At 34.6% G+C, this 17,065-nt stretch overlaps 1 protein-coding gene across 1 annotated transcript; it reads right to left on the bottom strand.

Moving 5' to 3' along the window:
- Nucleotides 1-518: 518 nt before the first annotated feature.
- LOC146953870 (uncharacterized) lies at nt 519-1,617 on the bottom strand. The gene is made up of 2 exons (XM_085742995.1): nt 1,204-1,617; nt 519-629 (listed from the first exon to the last, which is right to left on the bottom strand). Exons 1-2 carry the CDS (start codon nt 1,615-1,617, stop codon nt 519-521), a joined length of 525 nt encoding a protein of 174 aa, XP_085599121.1.
- Nucleotides 1,618-17,065: the final 15,448 nt, after the last annotated feature.

Genomic DNA, 17,065 nt, shown 5'->3' with positions numbered 1-17,065 from the left:
GGGGTCGTATGAGCGGGCAACAATGACCATGACACCACAAACACTCCTAAAAGCTACCTAAAAAACTTAAAATTTTTGAAGAAATGTAAGAATGGAGGTGAAGAAGAATGAAGGAAAATGTTGAAGATCCAAGCCTTTTTATAACCTAAAACAAGTCCTAGGTGATTTGGAAGTCAAAGAAAACGTGTTTTTCATTCAAAACCGTCCAAAAAACGCTTTAAAACTCCACTAACCGGCCAAAGCTTTGGTGAAATGTCACCGGCCAAATTGTTATTGAGTAGTTCCGGATTTTATAATCCGGAATGCATGAAGTATTTCCGGATTATATAGTCCGAACTGCACCAGAATAACATAAATGATGAATCTTTTGGGAAGGTGGTTCGAAGAGGAGCTTTTGAACTCGATCCTGCCGGCCTGCCAACTGACATATTACGATCGGCAGGCCGACATGATCGAGTTCATAAGAACCTCTTCTTTGGAGTTAGATCTACAACACAATGAAGAAAGGCAAGGTGTTTTCAAGAGGATTTCTTTGAGTTAGATCCTGCTGCCTTGCCAAATGACATATTCATCTGGCAGGCAGCACGATCTAACTCATAGAAACCTCTTGATATTTTTGAGTTATCTATCTATCAAGGAGGCATCAAGGACTATCTATATATTTTTAACAGCATGCTGAGGATCTTCATCATGTCGTTATATAGAGATCTATATATTTAAAACAGCATGAGAAAGATCCTCAGCTTGATGACAAAAATTTGCATGGTTTGCTTTGGTGTGTTTGTGTGTTTTGATGGTATTGAAGGTGAAAACCGGAGAGGATGTATTTATAGAGGTCCTTGGATGTTGTGGACCACATAAACTCTTAGTGCAATGTGGTCCATACAAAAGAATCCTATGCTGAGGCATTCCGTATTTCGTTTTCCGGAATACACTTACGCCCTATGTTTTTCCGGATTTAGTAATCCGAAAAGCATATATTTGGTTATTTTATCGATTAAATGAACATCTTTGCCGTAAATTAAAACATAATAAAACACGCAATTAAATTCAACAACAGATAACTAACATGCAATAAAACACGCAATTAAAACATAATGCAACAACTTAATTCAACAACACATAACTAACACGCAATTAAAACAACATAAAACACACGATTAATTAAAACATAACACATTATCACGGATCATCTAAACTAACTTCTTCCTCCTCTGGTCCCTCCAGCAGAGCCCTGATCTCTTTGTAGTTCCTGGGCCGGTGCAAACTTTTCAGAATTTGTTCAGTAGATCTAACCAACGAAGCGTCCAACTCGATCGGTCCTCTAGCACTGTGCTGACCAAAGACAGAGAACATGGTTCTCACATCGTCCTCGTTTGTGAGTTTTATCCGGCTGAAGCGAAGAGATCCGGCTGAGTCGGACAATGGACATCGATATTCGACACCGACCACCCTCCTCGTGTCTCTGTGGTTGAGTTGACGGTTGATTTGATCCAGCTCATCCTTCAGCCCGGAGAGGGTGACATCGTCGCGAATCCTAAACAGATGGGGTGGTGTTCCGCCCTTGTAGTAGACTGTCGCTAGCTTGGTGTTCGGATCAAAGCCAGGGAATTCCATGTTGCAGAGGTATATGGGCGTTATGGACCACGAAAATTGTCGGTCCAATGTGGGACACACAAAAGAATCCAATGCTAAAGCAATCCGAATTTTAAAATCCGAACCAAGCATCGACATACACAAAGTTCCAAGTCCCCCTTTGATTCACCCCATGATCGTATCTTTCCGGAATATATAATCCGGAATGCACATACATTCCGGATTATATATTCCGCATTGCACCAGAAGCTTTTGGCCAGTGGTTTGCACCAAAAAGAAAACGTTTTTCAAACGTTTTGGGCGGTGGTCAAGTGTAAAGACACGTTTTTTGACCGGCATTGATGGCTTCCCCACCGTTTTTTTATCCCCCTTCCCCTATAAATATGGTCCTCTTCTACAATTTCTCACACCTTCTTCTTTCTTCTCTTCTCTTCTCCTCTTCTACAACAATGTGTTTCCATCGTTGGCCTTTCATAGAAAGAGGCCTCTTTGAAAATCCATCAGGGGTTATATGATCGGTCAATAGGGTAGGGGTCAGTCTGAATCTGAGGTTGGTTTGTCTGGGTGTCATGTTGGTCTCTTGTTCCCTAGAGGTACATGTGCCCCCTCTGTCTCCCCACCATTAGCATTTCTTCTTCCCCCCATCTTCTTTCCTCCCACCCTCTTTCCTCTCCACCAGTGGCTGGAGCTGGAGATGGAGCCACTGGTATAACTTATGTAATAGGATAGAATTAGAAATAGTTTTAGGATATAATAAGCTTAAAAAGCTTGAAAATTATTGTAATGTATTGTTCATATATTAATAAAATGATTTCTTTTTATTCTTATGTCTTTTTATTTCTGTTTATTATTTTTATTTGCATTTTATTTTATTTTTACTTCTGGTAAAACAGTATTCCGGAGTTTAAAATCCGGAAACATCTGCAAAATTCTAACAATGTAATCCGGAAAACGTAATCCGGATCAAGGGCAAAATTGGAAAAAAATAGGGTGCGCGAGGAAAGGCATAGGGTGGGAAAAGTAATACTCATATTAGTATTGTGGAGATTATGGTACACTATACTATACTTAGAGAAACAATATATAGATACTAGGATGTGTTACGCGTAAGCAAAAACGGAAATGAGTTAGATGACGCAGCATGTTCAAGCATATAACATGAATATAGACAAAACAACAAGCATATAGATCAAATTAGGCCGGCCCCACCAAAATTTACAAAGAAATTTATACAATAAAATAGACCAATAATAGCATGCAGGAGAGGTGAGGAATTAATAGCATGCAGGAGAGAATTGAAAATTGCAACTAGCGTGAGTTAACTCACGCGGGCCAAAATACCCCTGCGTGAGTTAACTCACACAGGGGTATTTTGGAAAGTTCAGTTGGACGCGAGCGTTTTCTGTTGGAAGAAGAGCAGAATTCTAATAAATAAGGATGACTTGAAAAAGTCACGCAGAGGTATTTTGGGAAGTTCAGTTGGACGCGAGCGTTTTCTGTTGGAAGAAGAGCAGAATTCTAATAAATAAGGATGACTTGAAAAAGCTCAAAGTATCAAACAAGTGTCTGTGTGTATGATAATATGACCAATCAGAGGCGGATTCAGCTATACTTGAGGGTGTGCACTGCACACCCTGAATTTTTGCTATTTGGACCAATATTCTTGCCTTTATTGTTATTTGCACACCCTGAAATTAATGTTTTGCACCTCACATCCAAGAGTGAGCCAGACTGACTCGTTGAGGGATTTGGGTTATTGACGTACTTACAAATAGCATAGTGGTGTTAATTTTTCGAGTATTACTTTTCCCACCCTATGTCTTTCCTCGTGTGCCCTATTTTTTTCCAATTTTGCCCCTGGTCCGGATTTCGTATTCCGGATTGTATTGTTAACGTTTTTCAGATGTTTCCGGATTTTAAAATCCAGAATAGTATTTTAGCAGAACTTTTGTAATTTTAAGCTCTACAATTCGTAAAATAAAATGCAAATAAAATAAAAAACAGAAATAAAAAGACACAAACATAAAAACAACTCATTTTATTAATATATGAACAATACATTACAATAATTTTCAAGCTTTTTAAGCTTATTACATAAGATCCTAAATTTATTTCTAATCTCCTAAGAGCCTAACCACTTGTATGTGATAGGACATACCAGTAGTTTGGCTATTGGAGGAAAACCGAAGGAGGAGGTAAGAGGAGGGCAAGAAGAAGAAAACAATGTCCCTGAGGGAGGTGGGGGGTACACGAACTTACGCCCAGACAGGCGAAGCTAAGAACCACACTGACTCACATGACCCTCAAATGAACCGCACTTCTTTGCAGCGCGGTTCCATCCTCATTGACCGTTCATACAAACCCTGAAAGTTTTCAACGAGGCCCTTATCTATGAAAGGCCAACGATGGAAAACCATGGTTGTAGAAGGAAGAAGAGGAGGAGAGGGTGGGAGAGGATGGTGTGAGAAATGGTGGGGTTTGGAAGGCTATTTATAGGGAGGGGTGGGTCAAAAACGGTTGGGAGGCCATAAATGCAGTCAAAAAACGTGGTAAAACGCGTTTTTTTTTACTTGACCGCCGACAAAAACGTGTGGTGCAGACCACCAGCCACGACTGATGCATTCTGAAATACAGGTATGTTTTCCGGAATATATTTTCCAGATTAATGCGATAATGGTGAACGAGGGAAAAGTTGGCACTTCTTGTAGGGCTAAGGACATTCCGGAATGTAAAATCCGGAAAGCTTCAGCATTGGATTCTTTTGAAAGAAAGCTTGGATTCTTTTTGAAAGAGAGCCATTAATGTGGGTTTGGACGGTTACAACCACTAACACGTTTTCATTGACTGTATTAATGACCTAGGACTTGTTTTAGGCTATAAATAGGCTTCCATCTTCAACAAATACATTCATTCTTCACTTCACCTCTTTTCTTCCATTTTCTTCAAATGTTTCTAGTTTTTTAGGGGTGTCGGTGGTGTCATAGTCATTGTTGACCGTTCATATGAACCCTGCAATTGCATTGCAGCTTGTGTGGGGTTCATATAACGGTCAACAGAGACCCTTGACATCAAAGAAAGACACAAAAAAGCACACAACATCTGGTTCGGATTTCATATTCCGGAAATCACTAACAATCTTGTCCGGATTATATAATCCGGACTAGGGGTATTTTTGAAAATTTTGCAGGGCGCGCGAGAAGGCAGTAGGGTGGGAAAAGTAAATCTCAAATTTTTCCATACATGGACTTTTATTGTTTTTAAGGACCATAAGTGGACTTTTAATGCTGCCCATAAAAGCCAAAAAGGGAAAAACATGAGTATGAAACTAAAGGTTAGTACATGAAGGTTGTTGCTAACAAATGTCTTGCATTGTTAAAGTATTTCAAATTTAAAAATTATTCCATAAAAAAGTTAAACACTTCAAATTTTAATTTTCATAAAATCTTAACATTTAAAGTCTTTAAACAGTGGTTCTAGAACATTTGTTAACATTTCTCATACTTCAATTACTAATCCATTGCGCCAAATCAAATGCATTTGAAATTACATGCAAAAATAATAATATAATGTAAACTACTAAAAAAAAATCTTTCCGCTCTCTAATTTCAAGTCATATTTTTATTCTTTTTCTTTTGCCTACAAAGATTATGATTATGACTAATAATAGTAAATAATGCAAATGATACTTTTTTTAATTCATAGTGATAAATGCTTTTCTTTTTGAGAGCTCTTAGTGATAAATACATGAATTTAGAATATTTCAAAAAATAATAAAATTTAATCTGATTAGTTATTAAAAAAATAAAACATTTAGTTTTTTTATTGGGTAAAAGTAAAAAAAATATAAATTTAGTAGTTTAAATTATATATTGAGAAGAAAAAGAGTATAATTTTTAAATGGTACATAAAAAAAGTATAATTTCTATGCACTAACCATAAAATTATTTTACACGTGCATCTAATGATATGTTTCTATGTCAATTAATAAATATGAATACTGATTTGTTTTCAACTACGATAAATGATACAACATCACATCATTAGATGCATGTGTATCAAATCATGTTACATTATCGGCGCATATTAATTTTTTTTGGTTACAATCGGCACATATTAATTAAATCCTAAGAAAAATTACTAGATCATAATCTAAATTTATCTTTATTAGGGAAGTGGTGTTGGAGGATGTTGGTAGATAAGGAGGGCTTATGGTATAGAGTTTTAAAAGCCCGATATGGTGAGGTTGGGAGGTGGTTACAGGAGGGTGGGAGACAGGGGTCTTCGTGGTGGAGGATGTTGTGTCAGATTCATGGTGGGATTGGTGAGGGAGTGGGGAGTTGGTTTGAAGAGAACACTCGCCGAGTTGTCGGTGATGGTAATAATACTTTATTCTGGTCTGATAATTGGGTTGGGGAAACACCTTTATGTATTAAATTTCCTCGGCTTTTTGATGTGGCTGTGAATAAGGAGTGTTCGGTGGGGGAGATGGCGAGATTAGGGTGAGCGGAAGGAGGGAGGGCGTGGGTGTGGAGACGTCGCCTGTTAGCTTGGGAGGAGGACAATGTTAGGGAGTGCATATTATTATTACATAACATTATTCTGCGGGTTAATGACCTTGACAAATGGAGATGGCTCCTGGATCCGATTAATGGTTATTCTGTTCGGGAAGCATATCGACATATAACAACTTCTGGTGAGCAGGTGGATCGAACTGTTGTTGATGATGTCTGGCATAGATACATTCCTGAAAAAGTGTATCTGTTTGTGTGGTGACTTCTTCGTATCCGTCTGCCCACTAAAGATAATTTGATGCAGAGACGGATTCTTCATGCAAATGATGTCGTTTGTGGCAATGGGTGTGGCGTGCTGGAATCCGCTACTCACCTCTTTTTAGAGTGCGGAATTCCTACCATGGTCTGGCTACAAGTACGAAATTGGTTAGGCATATCTACTGTGTTTCCTAGTCAGGTGCGCGAACATTTTACACAATTTACGTTAATGGCCGGTATGCCTAGAAGCTCACATTATGTCTTCAAAGTAATTTGGTTTGCTTATGTCTGGGTGATTTGGAAGGATCGTAATAACCGTGTCTTCAAAAATACGGGGTCAAATCATTCGGTATTATTTGAGAAGGTCAAGCTGAATTCCTTTTTGTGGCTGAAAGCTAAATGGCCGTCCTTAAATTTTTGTTATCATGATTGGTGGCAACACCCGTTTCCTTGTTTGGGTGTTCGCATGTAATTGTTTCATTTTTGGTGGTCCCTTTCATTTCTAGGCACGTGTCAGTTGTAAACATTTTCTTCGGTGCTTCTCCTTAGCACACCTTGTGCAGGGAATCGCATTGTTGTTGTTAATATATATATATATATATATATATATATATATATATATATATATATATATATATATATATATATATATATATATATTTCATTTTGGTTTGTGCAAAAAACAAAATTGAAAACCCACACACACACAGATATATATTAGAATTTATAATTTTAATATTAATAATATTAATGAAGTTAAAAATTTTGCACCCCTGACATAGGGTCCTGGATACACCACTGCGACCAATAGTTTGTAGTTACGGCTGATAATAAACCGAGCTAACTCGATCAAAGTTCGGAACTCGACTCGATAATTAATTCGTTGAACGTGGTTCTTGAACCAACTAAGCTGAACTTGAACTTAAAATTAAGTTAGATAAATAAATGAGTTGAACTTTGGCAATATATAGTTTGACTCAATTCATTCATGAGTTGACTCGATAATATATATATATATATATATATATATGTGTGTGTGTGTGTGTGTGTGTGTGTGTGTGTGTGTGTGTGTGTGTGTGTGTGTGAATTTGATGTATTTTGAGGATATTTTCAATTATAATCGTGGAATTTTGATATTTTTATGTTATTTGTATCAATTTTGGTGTATTTTTGTATTTTATTTTTGGTTGTTTGTATATGCATATTTAAACACTGTGTTTACGATTGAATAAACTATTAGTAAAAAAAAGTAAGATATAGGATGAAAAACTACCTAAACTTCATTACTAAGCTGGGTTTCCTGATTAGAAGATAATAATAATTGTTTTTCTTCCTAAAAAAAATAATAATTGTTTTTCTTAGAACTTTATCTTTGGAGAAAATGATAACACAGAAAGATAGGCAGATAGCACATGTTTTTTGTCTAACAATATGAAGCATTTTTTCTGTCTTGTTAGGTGAATTAGGCTATACTATAGCCTATATATTAAGTCGAACCAAATACTCTGCAAAGCAAATTCACTTAAACGCACCGTATAGGTGTAGACATGGCAATGGGGCGGGGTGGGGACGGGTTTTACATTCCCCGTCCCCATATCCGATTGTCATATACTTACCCGTTACCCTACCCATACCCAACGGGGATGAAAAATTGAACCCCAACCCCATCCCAACGGGTTCGGGTATCCCCGCCACATCCCCGTCCCCACAATGAATAATTTTTTTTAATAAAAAATAGGAGTTTTTTTGCAACCCCTAGAGAAATGTTGTAATGCATTATCCAACAATATGCTTACTTTAACATTTGTTAGATCGATTGATTTAGTTGCCTTTTTAAATATCAATGGTAGTTTTTATAACACGACAATTATTAAACAAAATAACATGACATATCAACATAAAATAGTTTTCTGCATTCGGGACGGGTTTGGGTACGGGTTTGGGGTGGGTACCTATATACCCATTACCCGTCCCATACCCGTGGTTTGGAATCGGGAAAAACCCAAACCCATACCCATACCCAGTCAAAACGGGGAAAACCCGTCAAATTGGGTTTGGTTCGGGTGGGTAACCATGGGTATGGGTTTTGTTGCCATGCCTATATAGGTGGGGTCGGTGATAATCACTTTCAAAACCCTAGTGTATTACTCCCTCTATCACAAATTATAAGTCGTTTTACAATACCAATAAAACATTAACGTTGTTTTTATATTATCTTTAACTATTTATTACTCTATCTTTTTTCAATTCTTTAATTTATCTTTTTCATATCATTTATTAAGGATAATTTTATAAAACAACAAATAATTTGTCTTTCATATAAAAAATTAATTACATTTCTTAATACATGTGAAATGACCAAAACGACTTATACATTGGGACAAAGATAGTATTTTTAAATTAGTCAAAACATTTAATTCGTTGGGATTGTTCACTGATACTTCTTAAATTAGTCATAACTAATTTTACGTGAGTATGAAATGAAGCTAACGAGTCGAACTGAGTTGTTCGTAAATATTAAACGAGTCGAACTCGAGCCAACAAATGGTTCATATCGAACTCGAGTCAAGTTTTGAGCCGAACTAGTTCTTATTAAGTCGATTCAAGCTTAAACATGTTGGATTCGACTCATTTCCAACCCTATCTGTAGCGAACCAATGCAAGCTCCTTAAAATCAATGGGTTGTCTCCCATCTAGCACTTGTTTAACGTCATTAGTTCGACGAGTCTACCACTATTGGGGTGGCTTATATGAGAGAAAGAACACATCGAATTTCTTCCTCTTATTTGGTAGGAATTTCATGAATTTGGCATACATAAGCCAATGTTCGTATAGAACAATGAGACTATTGTTGCAATTGAATCTTCCTTTGAATGTCCAACGTCATAGAGTTTGTGCAAAGAAAAGCTTGTTTACTTGCACAACCACGTCCTCCACAACTCCATATGAATGTTTAATTGATCTATTTGCAAGTGTTAGAGTGACATTTGATGGCTTCATATGAACTCTTCATATCTTTCTTAGCATTGAAGACAACTTCAAGTTAATACTTGCACCTCGCTCACATAGAGCTTTTCCTATGGATAACTTCACAATAAAGTTGAAACTTCCTGGTTTATTTTTCTATGGACGTAACCGTCATTGAAAGATTATATTACAACTTTTGGTTAGAGCAATATATTCTTCATCCTTCAACTTCTGCTTTTTGGAAAGAATTTATTTCATAAACTTTGCATAAACATGCATCTTCTGAAGAGCTTCAACAAGGAAAAGTTAATTTGCAAGTTCGTAAGTAATTCCGTGAATTTTTGGAAACAACTTGTCATGTTCTTCATTTTTTTTAAGATACAGGTAAGGTACCATGACGTAACTTGGGAGTTCACTGGGATTTCTTCTAAAATTTGTCGTTTATTCATCCTCAGGATGGAATTTTTGTCCACAAGTATTTCGGATATTGTGGTCTTCTCCTTCTCATTCTCTTTTGAGTTCTCATTTTCTTGTTACTTGTGTGTTTCAACAATTTCACTATTCGTCTTCTTCTTTTCATCCAAGGATGTTAATATCTTCTTCTTCTTCTTATTTTTGTCCAAGGATATTTGAATCAAATCAAACCAAACCAGATGAAGGTTGATACGAATCAAGACTTTGTGATACGATTCAAACAAGGAAACACAAGACCAGAGAAAAATTGATACGAATCAAAGCATTGTGATTTGATTCACTTGTGACACGATTCACGGATTCATGAATCGAATCAAAATTGCATGATCAACAAGAGATAAGGGCATAAACAATAAATGATATGATTCAAACTAATTTGAATCGAATCAAGGACCTAGAAAAATGGTTTTGCTACAAAAAAAAATTTCCCACACAAAGATAAACTTGACACACAAGACTCATATGACACAATGAGACAAGAATTACTAAGTGCTTTAACATGTTCTAGGCATTAACTAATCCTATCAAACATCATCAAGAGAATCTAGCTAATAAACATCATCAAAACATAAACCTACAACTAGGTGCAACTTCACATCGGGGCTGTGTGTAGTAGACATGCCACATCGTCCAATGTGGAGGTCATCTCCCCACTAAAAGATGGAAACTGCTAGTCTTCTCATACCACCTCTCACACAAGGCAATAAGCATGCCATGGCTCACATTCAAGAACCCTATTGCAACCAATGGGAAAAGAGCAAAATCTCTAATCAGATCCCAAAACCATCTCATATGTTATGTTGGGCATGTAAGATCTTATATCTTACCCCCATGACTGATGCACCAGAGTACACGCTTTTGTGAATCTGAAATACCAAAAAAAAAAAAAATAGATAGTCACTTGAAAATTAAACAATGATATTCAACATAAACACTTTTTATTAAAATACAAATAAAAAGGTTAAATAAATAAAAACAAGGGGAAATTACAATGACCTCCCTTGAGGTATGTTGAAATGTCATTCACACCCCCTCTATTTTTAAACATGACTTAGACCTCCCCTACTTAGTCTTACATGTGATGAATACCTCCCTTTATGTTAACCGCGTTTATACTCTGTTAACACTAACAAATGTGAAATTCCCAGTTTTCTTTCAACATCTTCTCACACGTTTCTACACACATTTTGCTGAAGTTACTCCCTCTTAAATTCCCCTTTCATTTCTTTCACTAACTTCATTGATATCTTGGCTATTACTTCAAACAAAACCAAAACATAGTACATGACAAATAAAAATATTAAGATTCGCTTATATGTGCATAGCTAGCAGTAAGAAGCATGGTTATTGGTGGTCAATCTAAAGTCATCATACAAAATAATTTGGATCCCAAACAAAACTTGAAACGGTGGAGCAGATCTAAGCATTGTATAGAGGAAATTTGAAGATTTGAAGTTTTGCGGTAAAAAAAAAATCGCATTTTTTTCCTCTGAAAATTTAATTTTTATTAGTCTCATTAACATGCATGGAATGGAAGAAAGGACAACGATCCGAAAACTGTAAAAGCATCGATTAGATTTTCACTCTTTTTCACTGTTCCAAATTAGTCGTTGGCTAAAAGTTCAGCATTTTTTGATCAGTTCTGTATCAGTGAGTTAACGGCGTCAAAGTCAGGGGAGGTCTATATCATATTACAAAATAGAGAGGTGTGAGTGACATTTCAACATACCTTAGGGGAGGTCATTGTAATTCACCCAAAAAACAATAAGTTAAACACAGGGGTGTACATGGGTTGGGTCAACCCATAAAATTCGGTCAAACCCACCCAAAAAAACAAAAAACAATGGGTTGGGTCGGGTAATTGGGTGGGTATGGTTTCCAAAAATAAAAAACCCATAAAAATAAATGGGTTTCGGGTAAAACCAGACCCAAAACCAAAAACCCCACTTACCCAATAATGTCAATATTTTTTATCTTTATTTTCATAAGGTAGAAGAAAAATAGTACTCCCTCCGTCCTGGATTAACTGAGCCATTTACTAAAAAAAAATGTCCCAAAATAACTGAGTCATTTCAATTTTCAATACTACTTTCATCATTCCCAATTTAATATATTCCACTTTTTCCCCTTTATAACTCTAATTAATACTACTTTCATCATTTCCAATTCAATATATTCCACTTTCCCCTTTATTTATACATTTTTCTTAATAAGTGTGAAATGAGCCAAGGGCTCAATTAATTCGGGACGGAGGGAGTAAAGGTTATGGTCATAAACCAAATTATATTTCGAAAAGATACACATTGTACCATATATAATGAAAATCAAAACATGCTAGAGTTACAAATCAAGATGTTGCAAAAAAAAAAAAAAAACAAGATGTTGCACTTGTTGGTTATTTTAACACTATTGCAATTTTATGTCATGCAACTTTAGTTTGTTGCAAGTATTTTATGATGAAGTTTATTATTTGATATTATAGTTTATTATTTTATGATGCATAAAATTATAGTAAAAATAAGTTAACCAATTTCTTTTAAGAAAATCAAAAAGTAGAGTAATATTTAAGAAAAATTATAAGTACTTGTCATTTAATTATTTAATATTAAAAATTAGAAAAATAAGTTGGGTAACCCATTACCCAATCCAACTCATCCCATAAATTAGTGGGTTTACCCAAACCCATCCATTGGTATAACGGGTGGTTATTTTACCACACCCAAACCGGAATACCCTATATGGTTTGGGTTTGGGTTGGGCCAAACCTAACCCAAACCGACTCATGTGCACCCCTAGTTAAACACTTGACAATTAAAAAGTCAAATGAATAGAAACAGAAAATTAACACTTACATCACCATCGGCATTCCAAATCTTAATAGCAACATGATGGGTGAATAAGCACATCAACGATAGATTCTCAGGCCCTCCAGAAAAGGTAGCAGGTGTTCTCAGGCCCTCCAGAAAAGGTAGCAGGTGTAACACCCTTGAACCCCTTATACAATATTTAATTACAAAGTAAACAATTATTCATAAATATTCAAGGTGCCACTTCATCAATCCAAAACATGCAAAGTTCATTTTCATAAAACAGTCGCAACGGAATAATGTCTCCAAGTATCATAAAATCACAAATCTCAATCTCAGATACATCATCATAAAACATCGAAGGTTCCTCAAATCATAGAATTCATAACTAAAAGTAGAATCCCGACAAATCCTAATCAGAACTTACAACTAGACTTCTAAAATAAAGCAAAGAAATGAGCAAGCCTCAAGCTGTCCTCAGGTACTCACGCCGATCACGCTTCCTCAACCTGCACGTCTACACCACAAAGGGAATAGGCGGAAACCCGCAAAAGGGTGATAAATACTCAACAAAGGAAATATTGAACATAAGAATAGTCTCAAGGCAACAACAACATACATATGATACAATTATAATATTCAAGCACAATTCTCATGTATATCTTTTCATGTAGATAATCACATCAATTCCTAAATCATAACACAGGATATAACATGTATTTGCACCATCATTTTATCACCAAGTCAAGTACATATAACTCACACTTCATCACCCTCACCAAAATAATAATCATCAAATGAGCCCAATTAGTCATATGCACAACCACCTGCGACTGGATCTCCTATGAGCCCTCTACTCAATCCAGGTACGTACGCCCACTTCCCCTCTAAGGGATATGGTGCGCCATCATCCTCTTCATGCGGGTGCTATTGGTCATAGTCTCTTTACCTAGTTGACTTCTATGTAAGTAGACACATCTACATAACAAAACGCAATGAAAAAATAAATGAAAAACTCATTCAGACATTTCATCATACATTTGTAGTGTAAAATATACAACATTGACTCATTGTGTTATTTCAAATTTTAAATAATCACATTGTGCTTAAACCTAATCTCAACAACATTGACAACCAAATCATTCATATATGTTATCACAAACTAACAAAAAAATCAATTATTTATACTACCCTAAACACCAACATTTTACCAAATTCAACAACAAAAAAAAACACCCTATAAAAATAACAATGTTAATACATGGGATTTGAACACTTGCCTGTTACATTCTTGATCAATTGTTCATCTTTGAAGAAACAAATTGAATGGAGATTGGATTGGGTGAGTTTGGAGCAAGTTTGGTGAGTTTGCAAGATTTTGAGTAATGAGAAGTTCTTGTTGTTGTTTTGGAATAAGTCCAGAACGCAACGACATTTAAACATCGCTAGAAAGAGAAAGAAGTAGTTAAATGTCATTGGGGTAATAACTTAATTTTGAGATGTGTGAGAGTAATTTCTGCAGTTTAAAGAGCAATATCCTATAACATAAATTGGGTTGGGCTCGGCCCATACCGAAACAAATATAAAAAAAAATGTCACTAATACACAACTATATGAGACAAATATTTGAACCGCAGTATCAAATTAGTGAAAACTAATCCTAATAATTAATTTTATGCATGAATTTAAAACAAAATCTAAACGAACATAATCATTTCATTCAATTAGGTTCTTAGATGAAAAACATATCTACTAATTGTTTAAAAAAAACATATTTACTACTCTCTTCGTTTCAAAATACATGTCGCAATTTTACAATATGCACTATTCACATAGTTTACTTTGACCATATTTTTTAACTAATATATAAATACAAATGTTAGCATGCAAGATGTTATTTGATTTGTTTCGATGAATATTTTCAAAATATAAAAAATTTATAATTTTTTATTATTTCGATGAATATTTTCAAAATATAAAAAATTTATAATTTTTTATTATATATAACTAAATATATGGAAAAAACTTAGGTACAATTCTTTACGTGCTTTTCGTATGGTTCTTAACTAAATTCATCATGATTTTCTTAAATCCATAATTTTCTCAAAGTTTGTTATATCAAAAAAAAAATACTCCCTCCGTCTCACAATTATTGTCTCTTTAGCATTTTTTTTCTTTTTCTCAAAATAATTGTCACTTTACAATACCAATGCAACATTTATTATTTTTTTTCCACTATTATACCCTTATTTATTGAATTTCATCCAACTTAACTACTCCACTAACTACAATTAATAAGGGTGTTTTAGTAAATGCTACTAATTTTACCATTGAAATCAACAAAATTAATCATTTCCTTAATAATCGTGCACAAACCTTAAACGACTAATATTGTGAGACGGAGGGAGTATGTATTTTTAGTTAAGAACCATATCAAAAGCACCTAGAGAATTGTACCTAAGTTTTTTCTTAAATATATTAATGGTCAAAGTTGTGTATTGACATGTGTGCAGTGGTTGACTGCGACATTTATTTTAAAACGAAGGGAGTAATACTTATGTTGTTTAATTGTGTCAATTAAATATTGTGTGTGTGTCTATATATATATATATATATATATATATATATATATATATATATATATATATATATATATATATATATATATATATATATATATATATTCCGTTACAAAATATAAACAAAAATAAAGCAAACAAAATTGATGTATTTTGTTCAAAATTTGATCCATATACATCAACTTGCTTTGACTTAATATATTTTAATTAATATTCCATCCAGTCTCAATTATAAACAAAGATTAACTTTTTAGATTTATTTAATAACTAATGTAAACGAAATTCATTAGTAATTAAATGAAGGTAAAAAGTGAACTTTTATTTATAATGAGATCAACCAGAGTAAATATATCATTTATTACATTTCTTTAATCGTTAATATCCCGCTCGCACATGTATTTGTCCAATAATCTATTATATTATGTCCAATGGTTTGATTATTACAATATATTAATCGTAAATTAAATAGACGAACCTAGAAAAATAATCTAAAAAAATCGTAAATTAAATAGACGAACCTAGAAAAATAATCTAAAAAAATCGTAAATTAAATAGACGAACATAGAAAAAATAATCTAATTAAATCCTAAATAAAATAGACGAACCTAGGAAAAATAATCTAAAAAAATCGTAAATTAAATAGACGAACATATAAAAATTAATCGAATTAAATTGTAAATTACATAGACGAACAAAATTAAATTTATTACCATCATAAGGGTCACACAACCAGTCATCGTCTTGTTACATGGACGGACGAAATCATCAAGGTAATGATATAGGTAGGCCAATGTCATCCCTCCCCACAACCACCTCCCAACCGTATTAAGGTCCATCATACACTCCAGATATATATCACGTCGATGTATCTATTCGTCTTGTCGGCAAACGATATACACCCAACGAGATATATGAGAAAACTCCTCACATAACACTGCCTCCTCCTATCCCTCTCCACCAACTCCTGCCTCAAATGTGGCACCTCCAGCCGTCTAGCTACATCAGGTGCTCCTCATAAAGCTGCTTCAATGCGGTATAAGTAATATGAGCACCATACTCATCCTTGCACGCCTTCGTCGCAACAGTATCCCACATACCCAGCAACCTCGTCATCATCCCATGCTCCCGATTCACCTTCTTCTCGAAGTCCAGCAGACGCCCTTCCATGGGAATGTGGAGAAGATTAGCCACATCGTCCAAGGTGATGGTCATCTCTCCCACCGGTAGATGGAAACTACTAGTCTTCGAGTGTCACCGCTCACACAATGCATGTATCATGGCATGTGCCACTGTCTTATACCCAGTGTATAAGAGGTCATATAATCCATACGCCCTTACAGGTTGCCAAAACGAAGCCAAATTATCCTCCGGGCTTGTAAGCTCTCTCACCTTTCTCCCGGAATTTATGCTTCTAAAGTTCCTCTCATACTAAATCTGAAAAACAAATAAATTAAGAATAAATCAATTAACCACTTAATAATTTAATCACCTAATCAGATAATGACTTAAACACATAAACGCTTAATATTTAATCACTTAACAATAAAAAAAATGTATCACTTAATAACTTAAACACATAAACATTTAGCATTTAACACTTAATTACTTAACAATAAAACAATTAATCAGTTAATCACTTAAACACATAAGCACTTAACATTTAATCACTTAACAATAAAACAATTAATCACTTAATAACTTAAACAGATAAACATTTACCATATAACATGTAATACTTAATTATTTAACAATAAAATAACTAATGACTTAATCACTAAAACACTTAACATTTAAAATTTACTAAATCAATAATATTAAATAAAAACTTTAAAGAATTATAACACTTACATTTTTAGTGTTATACAAAATAGCC

The sequence above is a fragment of the Medicago sativa genome, chromosome 1 (genome assembly GCF_051527215.1).
Source record: "Medicago sativa cultivar Bolivia chromosome 1, Bolivia_mono, whole genome shotgun sequence".
Lineage (NCBI taxonomy): Eukaryota > Viridiplantae > Streptophyta > Magnoliopsida > Fabales > Fabaceae > Medicago > Medicago sativa.
Note: the sequence above shows the minus strand (reverse complement) of the source record. Positions and strands in the feature narration are given on the sequence as shown.